The 18,137-nt window shown below is 34.6% G+C and overlaps 3 protein-coding genes and 1 pseudogene across 7 annotated transcripts; 1 reads left to right on the top strand and 3 right to left on the bottom strand.

Moving 5' to 3' along the window:
- Window positions 1–1,522, top strand: LOC107933169 (probable rRNA-processing protein EBP2 homolog). 2 transcript variants are annotated; one of them, XM_016865336.2, is made up of 2 exons: window positions 1–86; window positions 443–1,522. In XM_016865336.2, exon 2 carries the CDS (start codon window positions 453–455, stop codon window positions 1,335–1,337), a length of 885 nt encoding a protein of 294 aa, XP_016720825.2. In that variant the 5' UTR covers window positions 1–86; window positions 443–452; the 3' UTR covers window positions 1,338–1,522. The 2 variants fall into 2 exon arrangements, with proteins under 2 accessions (XP_016720825.2, XP_016720826.2); XM_016865337.2 differs by having other exon boundaries at window positions 3–86; window positions 448–1,522.
- A 146-nt stretch (window positions 1,523–1,668) lies between these two features.
- Window positions 1,669–4,766, bottom strand: LOC107933170 (AT-hook motif nuclear-localized protein 4-like; annotated as a pseudogene).
- Window positions 4,767–6,360: 1,594 nt separating this feature from the next.
- Window positions 6,361–10,708, bottom strand: LOC107933167 (65-kDa microtubule-associated protein 3). Of its 4 annotated transcripts, XM_041117303.1 has the most exons (14): window positions 10,534–10,708; window positions 9,984–10,082; window positions 9,637–9,843; window positions 9,311–9,562; window positions 9,005–9,214; window positions 8,752–8,907; window positions 8,518–8,677; window positions 8,264–8,415; window positions 8,093–8,180; window positions 7,875–7,948; window positions 7,702–7,776; window positions 7,268–7,556; window positions 6,946–7,031; window positions 6,361–6,855 (listed from the first exon to the last, which is right to left on the bottom strand). In XM_041117303.1, the coding sequence occupies exons 2-14, from the start codon at window positions 10,053–10,055 to the stop codon at window positions 6,571–6,573; spliced, it is 2,106 nt and encodes a 701-aa protein (XP_040973237.1). In that variant the 5' UTR covers window positions 10,056–10,082; window positions 10,534–10,708; the 3' UTR covers window positions 6,361–6,570. The 4 variants fall into 4 exon arrangements, with proteins under 4 accessions (XP_040973237.1, XP_016720821.1, XP_016720822.1 ...); XM_016865332.2 differs by having other exon boundaries at window positions 6,361–7,031; window positions 10,534–10,702; XM_016865333.2 differs by having other exon boundaries at window positions 6,361–7,031; window positions 9,984–10,067; window positions 10,534–10,702.
- Window positions 10,709–11,793: 1,085 nt separating this feature from the next.
- LOC107933168 (enolase) lies at window positions 11,794–17,195 on the bottom strand. The gene is made up of 17 exons (XM_016865335.2): window positions 16,989–17,195; window positions 16,807–16,870; window positions 16,641–16,705; window positions 16,401–16,448; window positions 16,214–16,300; window positions 16,048–16,128; window positions 15,852–15,953; window positions 15,690–15,770; window positions 15,538–15,612; window positions 15,267–15,329; window positions 15,075–15,155; window positions 14,787–14,981; window positions 14,652–14,702; window positions 14,425–14,513; window positions 14,222–14,273; window positions 12,229–12,285; window positions 11,794–12,076 (listed from the first exon to the last, which is right to left on the bottom strand). The coding sequence occupies exons 1-17, from the start codon at window positions 17,052–17,054 to the stop codon at window positions 11,996–11,998; spliced, it is 1,338 nt and encodes a 445-aa protein (XP_016720824.1). The 5' UTR covers window positions 17,055–17,195; the 3' UTR covers window positions 11,794–11,995.
- Between the last annotated feature and the right edge of the window lie 942 nt (window positions 17,196–18,137).

Genomic DNA, 18,137 nt, shown 5'->3' with positions numbered 1-18,137 from the left:
TTTCGAATATTGCTTGCAGCCAGAGTATTTTCTTCTAGTTTTCGCCTTCTTCTAGTTTTCGCCTTTCACTGTTTCCAAATATTGAGGTATGATTTTAGTTTCTGTGCTTGATTTTATATTTTCTTGTGAAAAAAAAAACACAAATACAAGCCTGATGCCGATATCAGATAACAAGATTTTTTATTTTTATTCTGTAAAAAGTGGCTCTAAATCCAGATTTTGTTTTGTGCTATTGCTCGCTGTTGAGGAATATTAATGGGCTGAATGTGAAATCCTGATTTTTGTTTTAGAAAATGTTACGCCATATTTGATTTCTGTGTAGTTTCTTTAGGAAATTTTTGAATTTGATTTGCTGTTGCTTGTTGCTTTATGTGGAATAAGAAATTACCCAACCATATGTGCTTCATATGAGCTTTTGAAATTCCCCCCTTTTTGATGGTAGGTTAGATTCAATGGGATTGCGAAGTAATGAAGTTGAGAATGTCATGGAAGATGATAGCAATGTTATGGATGATGTTAGTGAGGAAGAGTTTGAATCTGAGTCGGACTCAGAAGAGGAAGATGTGAAGTTGGCCGAGCCTTCGAAGAACTCTATATACAATAGAGATGGGCTCATTGAGAAGCTTGAAGATATCAGCTGGCCGGAAAATGTTGAATGGATGCACAAGCTTTCTTTTGATATTGATCAAGAGAAAGAGGTGGATGTGAACGATGACCTGGCTAGAGAGCTCGCTTTCTACACGCAGGCATTGGAGGGGACAAGGTTGGCATTTGAGAAGTTTGAGTCGATGAAGCTACCTTTCCTTAGGCCTCCGGATTATTATGCGGAGATGGTTAAGACAGATGCCCATATGCAGAAGGTGAAAGGCAGGCTTTTGTCGCAGAAGAGACAGATTGAAGAGGCTGAGGAGAGGAGAAAGGCCAGAGAAGCCAAGAAAATTGCTAAGGAGGTTCAAGCTGAGAAGATGAAAGAAAGAGCCAAGCAGAAAAAACATGAGATTGAGGCTGTTAAGAAGTGGAGGAAGCAAAGGCAGCAGAGCGGCTTCCCTGCCAGTGGTAAAGACAGTGAGCTAGACTTGGGTTTTGAAGATGGTAAAGCATTCGAGAGATCCAGCAAGAAAAGGCCAGGGGTCTCACCCGGGGATCGATCCGGAGGGAAGGCAAAGCAGCATGGTGGTGGAAAAGGTAAGAATATGAAAAACAGGGAGATCAGGAATTCTAAGTTTGGATTTGGAGGAAGGAAAGGCTTGAAGAAACAGAACACTGCTGAAACCACTAATGATTTTAGGGGCTTCAACAAAGGCAGTGCTGCTGGTAATAAGAAAAGGAAAAGGTGATTAAACTATGACCCCTTATTTTCTTACTTTTTGGGGGCATTTTTGCTTTTAATCAAACTCTTTGTTAACTTCAAATAGTTGTTGCTGCTGCTTCATCTTTAAGTATCCTTTTGATAGTATGATTGAGTAATAGTTGTATGCTAGTTTTCTGGTTCAATTTAAGAACATACGCTCATTTCCATTCATTTTTTCTAAAATATGGGTAAAAGTAGCATGGAGATACTTCTATTAAAAGTCATATTCCATTTTGCTTTCTCTATTAAAAACATGGATCAATGGGCAAATTAGTTCTGGTATGATAGTTCTATTAGATCAAAGAGCAAATTAGTTTTTTTGTTAAAAATTTTATTCATTTCTACACTTAAAAAATTGATCTTTGCACCGTATGTCACAAGTTATTGTCTGGTTATTCTATTCGGCAACAATGCAATGATAAGATATTTAATAAAAAAAGTCTAATTTACTTTTTGATCAATTGTTCAAAGATTGATTTGTTCATTCTTTTGTAGGGGTCAAAATGCAACTTGAGTTTTAATACAGGACCTTTATGGTAACTTTTACCAGCACTATACAGTCTTCTAAATAGAGCATAACAAAAACAACATACATTTTAGACTTCAAATCATTTATAAAATTTTACATCAATAAGACAAGATCTAAATAATACACCATGACTACTCATCCTACTCAATCCTAACAAGACGAGAGCATAATTATGGGTTAAAACCATCTCAACCTACGTAAGAAGCCAATGAGCTTATATTTGTTATGGACTTGCTTGTCTACTTAAAATCAACAATGCATATGCTATCAACTGGAAACCTCACACCGCGATAGACTGTGGCCTTTCGATTCCTCTCCGGCTGAAGATGTTTTACTACTGTCAATAGCAGAATCTCTAAACCCGTGGATAGGGAATGATGCAGAGGTGAGAATTGGCATAACCCCACCGTACGACACCTTAAATTCTCTGGTATTGCTTACAACAGCAGCTTTAGTTCTCTGTTGCTTGTGCTTCTGCTCCTGCTGATGACCTGGCAGGAAACTGCCCACAACCACCTGTTGGATCGAGAAACCAGGTATTAAACAGTGATAGTATATACCCACAAATTTGTTGTTCCATGGCAATGGTGTTACCTGCACAGGACCAGCAGCTACCAACTGACCAGCAAGTCCTCCACCTAGAACATGACCATTTGGACCTGCCAAAGAAATACTCATCCCACCAGATCTACTCTTGGTTCCACCATTCTCGGTAGGCATAAATGAACCAGATAAGGATAGGATCTCGAACCACCCCTGTAGAAATCATGAAGCAGGATTATTAAGAAATGTTTCATGCATCCTTATGCAGTTTAAGCCCATAGTAGAGGATGAAGGGACACACCTCATAGTGAGAGTACCACCAGATGAAGTAGGTTGACGAAGGGTAACATTTGATATAGTGCCATTAGCAGAGAGAATGCAGATCGCACGACCTCCTTGTTGAGAGAAAGACATTACCTTCATCGTAACATCCTATGGCAATCGTAAAGAAAGTATGAGATAAAGAAAAACACAAGGCTGAAGGGCATAGAATAAGAACATCTCAGTTCTCAGAATGAAGAAACAGGATCATTGTGCAATTAGCATCCACCAAAGTAATACCGTAGATAAAACAAAAATCTTACTATTCAATGTAACATGCATGCATCCATTTTCAGAGCAAGGTAAAAACTACTATAGAAGCCCAAATTGCATTTTGCCCTATACTAAAAAAATGAGCAAATTACTCTCTTTATATTAGATCAAAGAATAATTTAATCATTTCTGTTAAAAATTTCATGCATTTATATTGTTAAAAACTAGTGTGGCTGATGAAATAACCAGACAATGACGCACTGTGTGTCACATTTACCTTGTGGTGATGTGCATGATTAATATTTAACAATAGAACTAAATGATATCTTTTAAGAGAAAGACTAATATGTTTTTTGATCTAATGTATAGAGACTAGTGATTTACTCAATATTTTTAATAGAGGAAGCAAAATGCGATCCGAATCTCAAAACTTTACTTTCTTTTTTAGTCAGAGAGACAAAATTTTACACAACATACCTCGCCAGAATTAACAGTGATCACATGAGGTGTGAAATTTGCCCCACAAAATATGCAATTTTGTTACCTATAATAAAGTATACAAATTAGTTAATTGCGTTGTAAGAAAACAATCTAATTTTCAAAATTACAGCCTCAAGGTTCATGTCAAAGATCAAAACGGTTGAAGGCTTGTGACTTGTAGGTAAATTATAGTCCCACTATACTAAAAAAATTCAGGACTTATTCCTTTTTATGACTTCCTAAGACAAGTGGACTCTAATACTTGATATATATATATTACTTTATCTACTAAAAGGACTAATAAAGCATAAAGGAAGGAAAGTGGCAGTGAGTAACAGTGGTTAGGACAAGACAGAGATTCCCCCATGTTTTGCAACATCATCATCAAACCAGTTTTGTGTTTCAATAACACTTCAAAATTAAATACCCAATAAAAAGTACCTCGGGCTGGGGGGCTGCTCTCGATCTCATACTTTTGTACCATCTCACCCTGTTTCCAAGGCCAAAACTCTCGAGACAGTGGAATCGAGGATGATATGGGCATTACTGACAATGCCATTGCCAAACACCCATCTGCTCCATACTTTCTGGGTCTTCCTCGTTTTTTCTTCATCATCTCGCTACTGCCGCCCAAACACATGGGATTTTCCCTTCTGGGTGCAGCTTCATCTCCTTTCACTATGACACCAACCCTTCCTCCCTCTTTCTCCTCCATTCATATATGCTTTTTGACCAACCCCAAAAACCCTGAACCCAACCTATCCATTATAGATCAAAACCCTTTCCAGAACCTGAGTGATCAGAAGGTTCAAAACATTTAATTTGAAAATGAATTACTACAAAAAGAAAAAAAAACTTCAAAGATCAAAACAAACCCAGTTTTATGAACATGAAATTGCATATGGTTTTTTTTTTCTATATGGACACAATTTTTTTTGGGCTTAAATTTTCACCATTCCTGAGAACACCCAAAAGAGGCCAAAGCTTGAAAATGCTGACAGAAAATCGAAAAAAAAATTATCCAGATATTACAGAGAACAAATGCTATACTTTTTGTGTGAGACAAGAATTTGTTCAGGAAACAATAATTTAGGGTTTTGCAAGAGAAATAAATAAAGTAGAAAAAATGCAAAAAAAATATAATATATAAAATATTATTTGATTCAATATTGTGAAATCAATTAATAATTTGCCAACAATCTCTTAGTAACAAGATTCTTCCATCCCAAACAATCACATTATTCTCCTTCAATTATCAAAATAATTATTATTATTTTATCTGTAAAATTTAGAGTATGAATTTTGGTTAAGGAAATGGTTTCACGTCCGTCTTGGAAATTTAATAAAAGTGAATTAATAAATAGCAAAGATAGAAATTCGAGGAAAGAAAATGAAAATTTAGTAATTAAAAAAACAAATTTCCATTTAAAAATGCCATTTGTAATTATTTAAAGCTTAAAAAATATATATATTTAAACGCTATAAAGCTAAGGTTGGAGACATGCCATTTTCCAACTACTCACATCTTCTTTGTCTCTTCAGTTTAAATAAAGTTTAGTATACTAAATTAAATTATTAAAAATAAGACAAAACGTTATATGAAATGTCAAAAAGAATTATAATATTATATAATATTTAGTTATTTTTAATAAAAGGTTAAATTACTTTATGAAATTTAAATTTGATACTTCCTCTCAATTTTTTTTAAAATTAATACCTAATTTGATAATAGTTTCCATATCGAAGCTTAAACTTTTTTTTGTTTAAATTAGTTTTTGAATTTAGCAGTTGCTCTTACTTTAGAGCCTGAATTTTTTTTTTTGCCCAAGTTAGTCCATATTTTCTTGAAACTCTTAAAGTTCAGATCTCAATGTGAAAATAATTGTCAAGTTTAGAGATTAACTTTAATAAAAAAAAGTTTAAGCCCCAATATGGGAACAATGACCCAGTTCAAGTCCTAATATTGGAACAATTACTAAGCTCGGTGACTAATTTAGACAAAAAAAAATCCATATCGTAAAATGAAAATTATTGTTAAAGTCAAGTTTCAAATAATTATTTAACTATTTAATAAATATAATTGTTTGTAAATTGTATACGTAAAAAATATATACAAAATGATGCAATATCTTTCTTCTTCTTTTTTTGAACAGGATGCAATATCAATATTAATCATATGTACTATTTTTTTTATCGAGCTGTAATTACTCTAAATTAAAATTTTCAAATCAGAAAATAAACTTACAACTTCCCCACCTTTGCTTTTGCCCAAAGAATATTTCAATAACTAAAAAAAAAACCTGAAAAACATTAAAATAGAAATTAAAAAAATATAAACTCTTAAATAATTTTTTAAAAACTTAAAATAAGAAAATGAGCTAACCTTATAAAAATTTAGAAAAATATTGGTAAAAGTACATGAAGACTCTTATATTAGGAGTCAAGTTGTATTTTACTTCTTTTATTCAAAAAATGAGGAAATTAGTCATCGTTAAATAAAAAAGTGACCTATTAAAAATTTTATATATTTTTACTGTTAAAAACTAACGTGACTAAAAAAATAATAAAATAATTACACATAACATGTCACATGTGTCTCATACTATCATACATGGATTAGCTTTTAATAGTAAAATGAACAAAATTTTTAACAAAACAATCAATTTGCTCTTTAATTTATCGTGTATAAGGATTAATTTGCCTATATTTTAAGTAAATGAGACAAAATGTAATCTAAACTAAATGTAATCTAACTTCTAATACAAAAACCTTCTTAGTACTATTACGGAGTAATCTCACATATTTTGAATATTCTTCCATTTGGAGAGATTTTATTTTATTTTATTTTTTTTGTTGGAGAGATTAATAATAACATAAGGTCACGTAGTCATTGCAGTGACAAGTGACCTGGACAACCTCGTCCTCAACTAAAAGATAAAATAAAATAAAAATAACAACAAAATTCAGTAAAATGTGAAAGGTACAAATGAGACGAACATACATAGCATATCAACAGCCAATTTATACTTGACTTTTTCCCCTTACAAACCGGAGAAGAAACACAATACACATATATAAAAGAATAAAATCAATCTCATTCAGTTTCAATTCAACCAAGTTTTTTTCTTAAACATCATACTTGTACCAGTGATGTTGTTACTTGTAGTGTTTCGGCAAGCACAAAAGCAAGCCTTCTTTCCTCAAACGATTGCTCTATCTCTTCAGAAATTTCTTGGACTGGCTTACCGAACGGTATTATTAATGGAGCAGGAGTCATGGCTGTCTGCATCGGAATTGACACCGTGGATGCTGGAGTCATGGCTGCTATACACATTGCCTTTGGTGTTCTGTTCTCTTCGTCAACCAAAAGCGTTGTCTTCGAGGGAGTAGTGTATGGAAAATTAACCGGTTGCATTTTCTGTAAAGTTTCACCATCATCTTCTAATGTGTTTGTTATATTGGCTTTTGAAGATACCATGGATGAGATAGGCGAGAACGGCTTACGAACCAATGGTGATTCTAGTTCATTAGCATTTACCACATTGAACGAGTGCTTTCTTACAGGAATGTCAGCAATGTCTAGGCCTCTCCTAACTGCAAAACGGTGAATGTTTCAGGGAGATAAACAAACTTATTGTAGCAACTTTTGGCTGCCTAGGCATGTGTTCATGGCACCAAGGGATGAACAAACAAATTTCAAATTGATTCCCATTTAATAATATCCAAGATAGCTTTGCTGAAACCGATTTCAATTGCTAATTACGCTAGAAAGCGGTTGAGAATTGAGATATATTTCTTTGTTGTAACAAGCAGAGACAAAGAGAACTTACTAGCTGAGAAAGCTGGAATGGCATCGTCATGGCGGTGATTCAAATGGTCATTTTGAAACATTCTCTCAGTCCTCTTATGAAGTGTTTGGGGAGTAGCCTTTTCAGAGTGAAGGGAATCAGGTTTATGAGTAGGCAGCATTGCTCCTCCCAAGGAGACTCTTCTACTGCTTGCACCTCCAGTTGAATGCCTAGGACCCTTTTTGACACTCAGGGGCTTTGATGGGCTTGGTTTTGACCCATACAGTGCCTCTTGTTCTGCCATTAGCTGTCCCTGGAGTTTCTTTTGGTCCTGGAGCACAAAAAGAATCATGCCTGACTATTAGCTAAGTTTCACCAAGGAAAACGTTCATAATCTGCATAAAGCCTTTGGCCATAACTTGGTAAAACAGTATTAACGCATGCACTGCAATTGGGAAATAAGCATACTATCATACCCGCAACCTACGCCGTTCCTGCTCTTTCTCTTGTCGTAAAATAGTATACTCTTCAAGCATAGATAGCAGACGAATCTGCACAGTGTAGAAGTGTCAGTTAGATACCAAAAGCATAAGCAACTTTCTCTCCTCTTGTCGTAAAGGTTCAAGTCCTACGTTATTAGAGTACTCACACCATCATACAAAAATTCAACCTCTGTTTCCTTTTCCCATGCCAATGTCTTTGAAGCCAATGCCTCCACCATTCCTGGGTTAATATGATAAACAACTTCAACACTGTTTTAGCTGATTACTCAAAACAGGTAGAAAAAAGAAACTGATAGAGAGGAACTCCAAGCTTCATAATGTGAAGTTGACATTCTCAACCTTTTATCTAGAATGTATTCTTTACCTGGAAGTTTATTAACCAATGAACGAGCTTTCTCAGCACGCTTCAGTGTAAGATGAGCACCTTTCCCAGCATTATATCGGTTTTCATCCTGTTGAATAACAGACAATTAAGCAAGGAAATTACACTACAAGTAACAAAGCCTATACTCCAACAGATGACAAAAACACCCACCCTGTTATATTCCTCGAGCCAGCACTCCTCGTCACAAGCCATCAACCATTTCTCCACCCTTTCAAGTATTTCTCGCCTGCTAAAAGCTTCCTCTTTGACCTTAGCAATTTGAAGTTCAATCTGTTCTAGTATGGTAGCAGCACCAACAGCCCCTGGATATAAAAAGAAAGAGTGATATTCGGTAGGATGGGGAGGGGAAGTGAGATTAAACTGATACTATGCTGACAATAATATAACATAGCATCAGCAGTTACCAGACTCAATAGCTTCAATGGCATCTTCTACTGCACTTTGTGAATCTGGGACCAAGTGCGTCTTCCTACATATCTCCTCCAGCTCTAATCTCTTATTCAGGACAAGCTCTTTCATTTTGCTAGACTTTAACTCTTCCAACCTAGAAACTTCTGCCTCAACCTGCACTTACTACCTTTAGATACTTTAAACCAAGAGAAAATCAGTAAACTGGCGTTGAAACATGCATCACTAACATATTTGATGAAATCCACAGAGAGAGTGGTGGGTTCTGCAATTTCATGTTCTGAAGCAGCTATATTACAGGTAACATTCTGAAACATCTGTTGCTCCTCAATAGGTGTATCCATCAGTTTCCATAATTTCAACATGGTAGTACCAAGATCTTGTAGCTGCCGTGGGTCAAAGAATCATATTATGGTCAGAGAAAAGTGATTGTGGGGAAGAGAGATTTTGAAGCTTACGAAGTGCAGAAATTAACAATTTTACCCTTTGCATCCTCTGTATCTTAACTTCCTGTAACTTTTTAATCAAAGTAGCCAGCTGCTCAATTGTGTTATTGCTAATACTCCAAAATCCTTCAGAGTCACCTAAACTAGGATGGACCTCAGCAACTGTGAGCTTGAAATCCATGCCCATCACCAAGCAGAGTGAGTTCAACATGGTAAGGTGGTCCTCAACCTGCTTTAAACGGTCATTCTGCACAAGAAAGAGATCAGTCAGTAAGGAAAGGATATTGCATTTGTTCTAATGCGGTAGAATCAATAAAGAATTGAAAAATAGAAGGTTGATGACCTTCTCTTTCTCAAGTTCATTGAGCTGTCTGTGCAATTCTTCAAGCTTCCTTAAGGACAAGTCACTTTCATCCACAACTGCTTTGGAAGAAACTAATTTGGCTGATCCATAAATCTCATTTGTTATAATTTGTATCTGTTGTAAAACTTGTACAAATTGATTTCTTCTTTCTATTTTCCGTTTCTTCATTTCTTCCAATTGTGGAAGAATTTTGCTGAGCTCCTCCTTCAAGCTTCCAGCATTTTGATCTGACTGAAAAAAATTTGAACCAGAAGATAAGTAAAAAGTTTATTGTAATGGGAAAGTTCTCATCTTTCATTTCTTACCTGCCTAATATGCACTGGCCTCTCCCCCATTGCTGAACAGATGGCAGCAAGTTCGGCTTCAGAATCAGCATTTGTCTGTCTTCGCTGAGCTCTACACCGATTTGCTTGATCTACCTTTCTTCTGTATACTTCGAGGCATTCTCGTTCAAGCTCAAGCAGCATTTCATCCCTATCAGTATCTGTCTCCCCAACTTCATCCCAGATTATCTAATTTATTCAAGGAATCATGAAAGCGTATATATTATTAGATTATGTTCAAGCTTTTAAAATAAAAACATGTGCATACAAAGGCATCCAAGAAAAAAAATATATAAAAGGTATCCATTGTGAACAAAGTTCAACAATACCTCAAGTTCATATAAAAGGGTTCCGCACGTTGTTTCCACTTGAAGAAGTGGATCACTTGGCGTAGTAGACATGTTGAACAATTCCTGCCAAAACAATACCTTCAGAAACAAAAAGATTTATAAAATTGTTAGAGATAGCAGGATCAACTTTAGCTGGAAGATTGAGAAGCAGGAAAAACAAGTTGCAGAGCAGTCACTAAGTAAATAACCTGAAACTTTAAGCTTGGACTGGGACATGAAAATCAACACTTATCTTTTCATGTTTACTAGACTAAGTCATAGTGTCATACACTCATGCTCTAAATTCATAAGTTATAGGACTCTGAATTTCTATCAGTTTTTTACTAAATTAAATTTAAAATAGAAAGTTCTTGCAGATCAAATTTGAATTTTAGGTAAATATTAATGAATCTCTCAACAACAGAAGTCAAGATTTATTCCAAAAATTTCACACACACACAAAAAAAAAAAGTCGAGATTTATTCCAAAAATTTTCTCGTCAGCCAAATATAACAAGAAACTGAATAAGAAGAAAGAAGTAGAAACGAACCTTAAGGAAAAGAGATTGAGACGAAGCTTTCCAGGTTAGGTTTGAATTTTAGATTTCCAGAAAAAAGAACAAAAATAGGTGTCCGTTGAAGAGCGGTGATTATGGATTTGTTTTTAATGATAGATTAGGAACCAAGACAATTTGAATTTCAAATCCCGTTTATTTGTTTCCCACCGTTTGATTATTTCCTCACTTTGTATCCAACGCTCCTACATAGAGTTTTATTTCGTAAAGTGTGACTGCCATGAAGCGGTATAGAGGACAAATATTGACCCTTCTTTTCTTTTAGTAAGGGATAATATAACATTTAGTCCTTCAATTTTATGAATCTTTTAAATTTGGTTCTTTAACTTTTTTTTCGTCCATGTTAATCTTGGAATTTTGTAAGTTTTCTTAATTTTGGCTCTTGTGATACGATATTTTTTAGACGATGTAGTGATATAATATGAAAGTATCAAATCATCACACGAACTAAAATTAGAAAAAATTGTAAAATTTCAAAATTAATGTGGAACAAAAAATTTAGAGACTAAAATAAGAAAAATTGGCATAAATACATTTTATATCTCAAATTGGCATCTTTAAAAAAAATAAGGGTAAACTTTAAAAAGAGTCACCAATTATTAACGTGTTTCTGTTTTGGTCACTTAGATATAAAAATTTCTATTTTAGTCATTAACATTTTCGAAAGTTAATATTTTGGTCATTCTTATTAGCATAATAACAAATTTAGCTCTCAATTTTATATTATCTATCAATTTAGTCTTGGTTCTTAAAAATTAAAAATTTTAAAAATTGAAAATATATATTTTTCATTTTTCAATAAAAATACATATGATTATCCTTTTTTTAAACAATAACGATCGTCATGTTCAAGATGGGTTGAAGACTGCAACTTGCATTGAAAAGGGTGAGAATCAATATCCTTAGACTGTTGTCCAAAATAAGTTTGTTGCATTTGAAGTTGTGCTTGAAGACAGACATGATTGGAAATATATAAATGAGGATAAGCTTTAGAAGACCTAGTAGGTGGAAGGCCATATCAACAGCTCCACAACTAAGTCCTAGTTCAATGGTATGATTATAGAAGACCTAGTAGGTGGAAAACCAATCTCGATTAGTTATCTAATCAATTTAAAAAAATCATAATTAAGGGATAAAAAAAGAAACAAATCTATAGTTGGGTGACCTATGGTGTAGTTTACCAAAAAAAAATTTGTCAGGAACATTTTTTTAAAAAAAATTAATTGAGGATCAGGATGAAAATGACATTTTGAACCCCAATTCATCAGATGGAAATAGAGATGAGAAACGTCAAAGCATCAGAATGAAACTTACAAGTCTTTACCTAAAAACTGGGGCAAAGTAAAACATTGCAAAATCATTCACTTTGTGCTTTACTAGTTTTAAGGCAAAGAGCAAAAGACAATGAAAAGCCGATTGCAACATAAGAAAGAAACCATCAATATGGTTCTACTGGTGCTCTGATCTTTGCTCCTGCGTAAACTGCAGCAGCTCCAAGCTCTTCTTCAATCCTCAGAAGCTGCAATAATTGCAGTTCATATCACAAACATGTTAGTGCAATTACAGACTCTGTATTTGATTCCTAGACTAGAAACACAAAATGGAGTGTCTGAATGTGCCTACCCAACTACAACCTAACAGCAATAATAGTTTATATGAGTAATCCTTTACCTGGTTGTACTTGGCAAGACGTTCTGATCTGCACGGTGCGCCGGTCTTGATTTGGCCCTGTTATTGCAAAAACAATGTGATATGGACACTTTAATTGCAATAGGAGTTTTTAGTTTTATTTATTTATTTATTATATCAGGTTTTACTAAGAGTTTTAGTTTTACTGTATTAGGTTTTTGTTTCCTTTCATAAACTCTAAGTTAGGAATTCTATTTTATGTCAATTGGGACTCTTTCATTTGTTATTAACAGTCTATAAAAGGCTGCCAATATGAAATAAAAAGGTAAGCAATTATTCTATCAAAAGAAACGATATTTTGAGAGGGGTTCAGTCAAGGACGAATCTGCCATTTTGAGTAACCATAGGTCAAAGCAAGAATTCTTTCTCGTCTAGACCTGTGACTAGATCCTACGCCAAGGCGCATAACAACTTGGTATCGGAGCCAACTGTCATGGGTGACGAAAAAACTTTGACAGCCAAGCTGGAGGCATTCATGCAACAAATGGCTACAAGGCAACAAGCATTAGAGGAGTAGGTGGCGATGTTATCTCTTTCAGTCCAAAAGACAAGGGATTCAGAAAAAAATAATGAAGAACAAGGCAGCAATGGAGGCAAGAAAAGAAATTCAGATTCACAACACGGTGGGGCCATGGTGCCACGATACTCTAAGATGGAATTTCCCACTTATAATTGGGGTTGGAGATCCTTTAGGATGGTTAAAAAAATGCGAAAATTTTTTTGGCAATCAACGGACCAACAAAGAAGACAAAGTCAGCCTAGCTTCATTCCATCTTTTAGGAGAGGCACAATAATGGTTTGATCAAATCGAAAAAGAGGAGGCAAATCTGGATTGGGAACGCTTCAGAGAGTGTTGTCATATCAGGTTTGGGCCACCTATGAGTAATAACCCCTTGGGGGAACTTGCAAACTTGAGACAAACTGGGACGGTAGAAGAATATCAACGCCAATTTCAATCACTACTTGCTAGGACTACTGATCTTAAACCTCGACAACAAGTAAACCTTTTTACTGCTGGATTGGTAGAGGAACTTAGAATTGATATTGAGATGCAACAACCGGGAAACCTTGGAGTTGCAATGAATATGGCTCGAGCTTTGGAACGTAAACAAAAATTCTCTTCCAAGATGTTATCTCAAACCAATCTAAACTGGTCAACTTCCCAAAACACTGACAGCAATTCAATCATTCCAACAACTCAGAACATTGCAAAGGGAGGGGGACAAACAATAGAACCAACAGGGAACAACGGCAAAATAGGTTCTTCTGCACCATTTATTAAGAGATTGACATGGATAGAAATGGCAGAAAGAAGGGCTAAAGGGCTGTGTTATAATTGTGACGAGTCTTATTCCATGGGACACAAATGTAAAAGGTTATTTTGGATAGAAGTACCAGATCTTGAAGGCAAGCAAGATGATGATGAGATAGATGATTTTGGATAAGTTCTGAAGTTTATTTTGAATTTGAGCTTGAGGACAAGCTCAATTCCGAGAAGGGGAGTAATGATATGGACACTTTAATTGCAATAGGAGTTTTTTGTTTTATTTATTTATTTATTATATCAGGTTTTACTAAGACTTTTAGTTTTACTATATTAGGTTTTTGTTTCCTTCATAAACTCTAAGTACTCTAAGTTAGGAATTCTATTTTATGTCAATTAGGACTCTTTCATTTGTTATTAACAGTCTATAAAAGGCTGCCAATATGAAATAAAGAGGTAAGCAATTATTCTATCAAAAGAAACGTTATTTTGAGAGGGGGTTCAGTCAAGGACGAATCTGCCTTTTTGAGTAACCATAGGTCGAAGCAAGAATTCTTTCTCGTCTAGACTTGTGACTAGATCCTATGCCAAGGCGCATAGCACAATGCAGCTCAAAAACTCACAAGAATGGAAAAACAAAAAAGCATGGAACATGGACTTTTTTGGTGAAAAATGAAAAAAAGGTAAAAGTATGATTAGTATAATGCTTACTGTTGCCAACCCAACTGAAAGGTCTGCTATGAAAGTATCCTCGGTTTCACCACTGCGTTAGAAACAAACACTTCATTGATCTCAAACCATTTGGGAAATACAAACAATATTCCCTTAAAATAAATGACATTTTAGTGATCAAACAGAAGAGATCAATATAGCAAAAACAAATTGTGGGGTGTTGCAATGTGAGGAAGTCATACCTGCGGTGGCTTGCCATGACTCCCCAACCGGCAGATTTAGACATTTTTACAGCTTCAATACTTTCAGTTACAGAACCAATTTGATTCACCTGACGATTACAGAGCATTGACAGCATCAAAAAATTGAACTCATCCAAATAATGAGCCAATAGCTACAAACAAAAACACCACTAAATCTACATCATGCACATGGTTACTGGAACAAGGGGACAAAATAGTCAGGCTACCTTCAATAAAAGAGCATTGCAGGTCTTCTCCTTAATTGCTTTCTCCACACGCTGAAGCAAGTAGAAAACATAGAGCACTCAGAAACTCCATAAAGCCAACCTCTATATTTTAATCCCCATAATTAAATATTTTACCTTAGAATTTGTGACAAGGAGATCATCACCAACAATCTGCACTTGTTCACCAATTTCACTTGTCATTTTTGCATAGTGCTCCCAATCATCCTGATCAAATGGATCTTCAATGGAGACAATTGGATAATCAGTCACGAATGACTTGTAAACATTCTTCAAACTGTCTCCTGAAATTTTTTGCGATCCATCATTGGTCTGCAGCAACATTTCTTTGATAAGCAACCATTTCAACTTTAAATTAAGATTACAAGAAACAGGCAGATTTTAAATGAAATGGACATATTTTACCTCTTCCTTGAAATTCAAGTCATAGGTTTTATCCTTGTTATCATAGAATTCTGAAGCAGCAACATCCATTCCAATAACAACCTGTCAACAGAAAATAGTCAGTTTTTATGATAAGCTTTCAGCGAAAACACAGTAGATAATGAATTAACAATGCCATTTTAGGTTAATATACCAATTATTTCTGAAACTAACCTTTCCAGTATACCCTGCTTTTGATATAGCTGTCTTCAAGAGCTCAAGTCCCTCTTTATTTTCCTGCATATTACAGCATCAATGGAATGCAGTTTAAATTCCTTCTTCAAATGATTGGTATCCTGAGATCTATTGTTCAATAAAATCTGAGCTCAGGCGTAGTAAGTCATTTCATTTGAAACATTTCTTCATCTCTAAGAGAAGTGAAAGTCTCTTCATGCTAAACCCCCAGCATTGAATTGGTTCATAATTAAAAGATGTACTTACAGACCTGAATGTTAGGAGCAAAGCCACCTTCATCACCGACGTTGGTAGCATCTTGTCCATACTTCTTCTTTATAACAGCCTAAAAAAGCACCCAAGTGAAGACAAACTACAAGGGTAGAAAACACAAGCAGAAAATGGAGCCAGAGGAAAATCTACCTTCAGGTGATGATATACTTCTACTCCCATCTTCATGGCTTCCTTGAAAGAAGATGCCCCAACAGGTAGAATCATGAATTCCTGAACAAGTCCAAACGGTCAAAGACTGCAATAAATAGAAAGGGCATCAAATCATCCTTCACAAAATTTTAGTAAATTTACCTGCATTGCTAGTTTATTGCCTGCATGGGAACCTCCATTGATAACATTGAATGCAGGTACAGGCAAGACCAAGGTCTTATTTCCAGCAAGGTTGGCAATGTGCTGCAAGTTAGAATATGCAGAACCAGTGAATCAACTTGAAAAACTTGGATTAGGAGAGAAATCAAACAGCTCAAGATGACAGCATGATACATGCCTGATAAAGGGGAATCTTCTTCAACATAGCTCCTGCTTTACAGACAGCAAGTGAAACAGCCAATATAGCATTTGCTCCAAGCTGAAATTATTGTGCATTACCAAATTAAAAAATAGCAATTAAAAATAACCAGAAGAGAAAAAATGATAAAAGAATATAGCTGTACCTTTTGTTTGCACCAACCCCATTCATTAACTGTTCCATCAAGCTGTTGTACCATGAAATTATCAATTTTGGCCTGCTCTGTTGGGTCCTGTCAGCACATAAGGATTAATAAGATATAGGTTGTACACATCAATGATCTTGATCGTAGAAGAAATATATAAATCATGACTTAGAGTCCCATAAAATACCTTGCCAACCAAAGCGGGTCCAATAATTGTATTAACATTCTCCACAGCCTGAACATCATCAAGATGATGAAAACATCACAAACAGTTCAACTTCATCAATATTTTATACGTATATACACACAACAGGTATTGGCATTTCATTCATGAAGGTAACAAAAGCTTATGAATGGAATACCTAGAAACGAAGAATAGTTCAAATTTTGACTCAAATCTAAAATCCTCGCAACAAAGAAAAGTTACCTTAAGCACGCCCTTTCCAATATAGTCAGATCCTCCATCCCTCAATTCCAGAGCTTCATATATACCTTCCATAATAAATCAGGTGAGGTTCAGTGAGATACATTGCATCGTACAAATTCAGCGCAACTAAAGCAAATAATAGTGAAGTATAAGAGAATAAAATTACCAGTGGAAGCACCACTAGGAACAGCCGCTCTTGCGACGATGCCATCAGAGAGAGAAACATCAACCTGTTAATGATTCAATTCAACCACCATTCATCACTCTAACTCATAATGGATTTATGTTTTTGGGTTTCTCTTCAACCAAACGGAGCAATAAGAAAACAAAAATAAATCAATAACTTACTTCAACGGTGGGGTTTCCACGACTGTCGAAGATCTGACGGGCTTTGACACATTTGATCGTAGCCATGGTTTGGGTTCTTTTAAAAAAAAAATATGCTTCCCCTGACTCAGTGAACTCAACTGAAGCTAAAAGCAGAATAGAGGGAAAATATAACGAGGTAGAGAATTGAATCCAGACCGTTGATAGAGGGAAGTAACGGTAGAGATTGTTTTACTTGAACGTGAACGGGGACATACTAAAATTTGAAATGTGAGGGTAAACCTGGAATTTTAACGTGGCATCGCCATCAAAAGGCGTGAATTTGGCCGCCCCTGGTTCCATTAAACCAACTTTTTTCATTGGTTCAAGTATTTTTACCCAACATTATCACCTAAAAAATATATTTAATATAATAATCTAGTTTGTGAGTGGCACAATATTAACTTTTTCAAATTTAAATTAATTTTTATAAGTTAATTTATTTAAATTAAGTTAATTTACTTTCTGTAACTTTTTCAAATTTAAATAAATATAAAATTAATTAATAAATATGAAATTAAAATGCTTTTTAATCATTTTTAATAATGTATTATATATGTATATTTTAATTTAATGTCTTTAATGATAATTTTTATTCTATCTTATGGTTGCAATTGAATCTAAACACATATATTACTATTGATTTTAATTATATTAGTACAATAACTAATCTCACCACCACTGTTATTTTTAACTTCATTGAAAGTAATCTCACATCTATCCAAAGAAAGCTTTTTTCAAATTCTAAGTTTCATTTGATCTCTTTTGTTGTCAATGATATAATTAACTTTTATATTCATACTAATGTTCACAATATAAAACATAGTTGGTTTTTTTTAATGACAGTTAATGTGCCATGTTAGCTTGTCATTATGCCGTTAATGACAGTTAACAACTTAGTGATCAAAATGTAATAAATTGATAACGTTGGCGACAATATTTTAACTTTTGACAATGTTAGCAATAATAAACTTTTTTTAAAGTTGGGTGACCAAAATGTAATTTAAATTAGGTAAAAATATCTCTTTAGTCCCTCTTAATTTCAAATTGAGTAAATTAGCTCCTCTAAAAAAATTGAGCAATATAATCCCTATCATTTTGAAAGTGAGTAATTAAGAACAATTAATCATG

The sequence above is a fragment of the Gossypium hirsutum genome, chromosome A07 (assembly GCF_007990345.1).
Source record: "Gossypium hirsutum isolate 1008001.06 chromosome A07, Gossypium_hirsutum_v2.1, whole genome shotgun sequence".
Taxonomy (NCBI): Eukaryota; Viridiplantae; Streptophyta; class Magnoliopsida; order Malvales; family Malvaceae; genus Gossypium; species Gossypium hirsutum.
This window is presented reverse-complemented; position numbering and strand designations above follow the sequence as displayed.

Bases quoted from the DNA above. Each gene is read 5' to 3' on its own strand.
- LOC107933169 (XM_016865336.2), top strand. From the start codon at position 453: ATGGGATTGCGAAGTAATGAAGTTGAGAATGTCATGGAAGATGATAGC.
- LOC107933168 (XM_016865335.2), bottom strand. From the start codon at position 17,054: ATGGCTACGATCAAATGTGTCAAAGCCCGTCAGATCTTCGACAGTCGT. The intron at 16,301-16,400 runs GTATTTTATGGG...ATGTGCTGACAG, and splicing joins GACCCGCTTTGGTTGGCAAG to GACCCAACAGAGCAGGCCAA. The intron at 12,286-14,221 runs GTAAGCATTATA...TTGCAATAACAG, and splicing joins TTTCAGTTGGGTTGGCAACA to GGCCAAATCAAGACCGGCGC.
- LOC107933167 (XM_016865332.2), bottom strand. From the start codon at position 10,055: ATGTCTACTACGCCAAGTGATCCACTTCTTCAAGTGGAAACAACGTGC. The intron at 9,215-9,310 runs GTCATCAACCTT...TTTCTTGTGCAG, and splicing joins ATGAACTTGAGAAAGAGAAG to AATGACCGTTTAAAGCAGGT. The intron at 8,908-9,004 runs GTAAAATTGTTA...GACCCACGGCAG, and splicing joins AGATACAGAGGATGCAAAGG to CTACAAGATCTTGGTACTAC.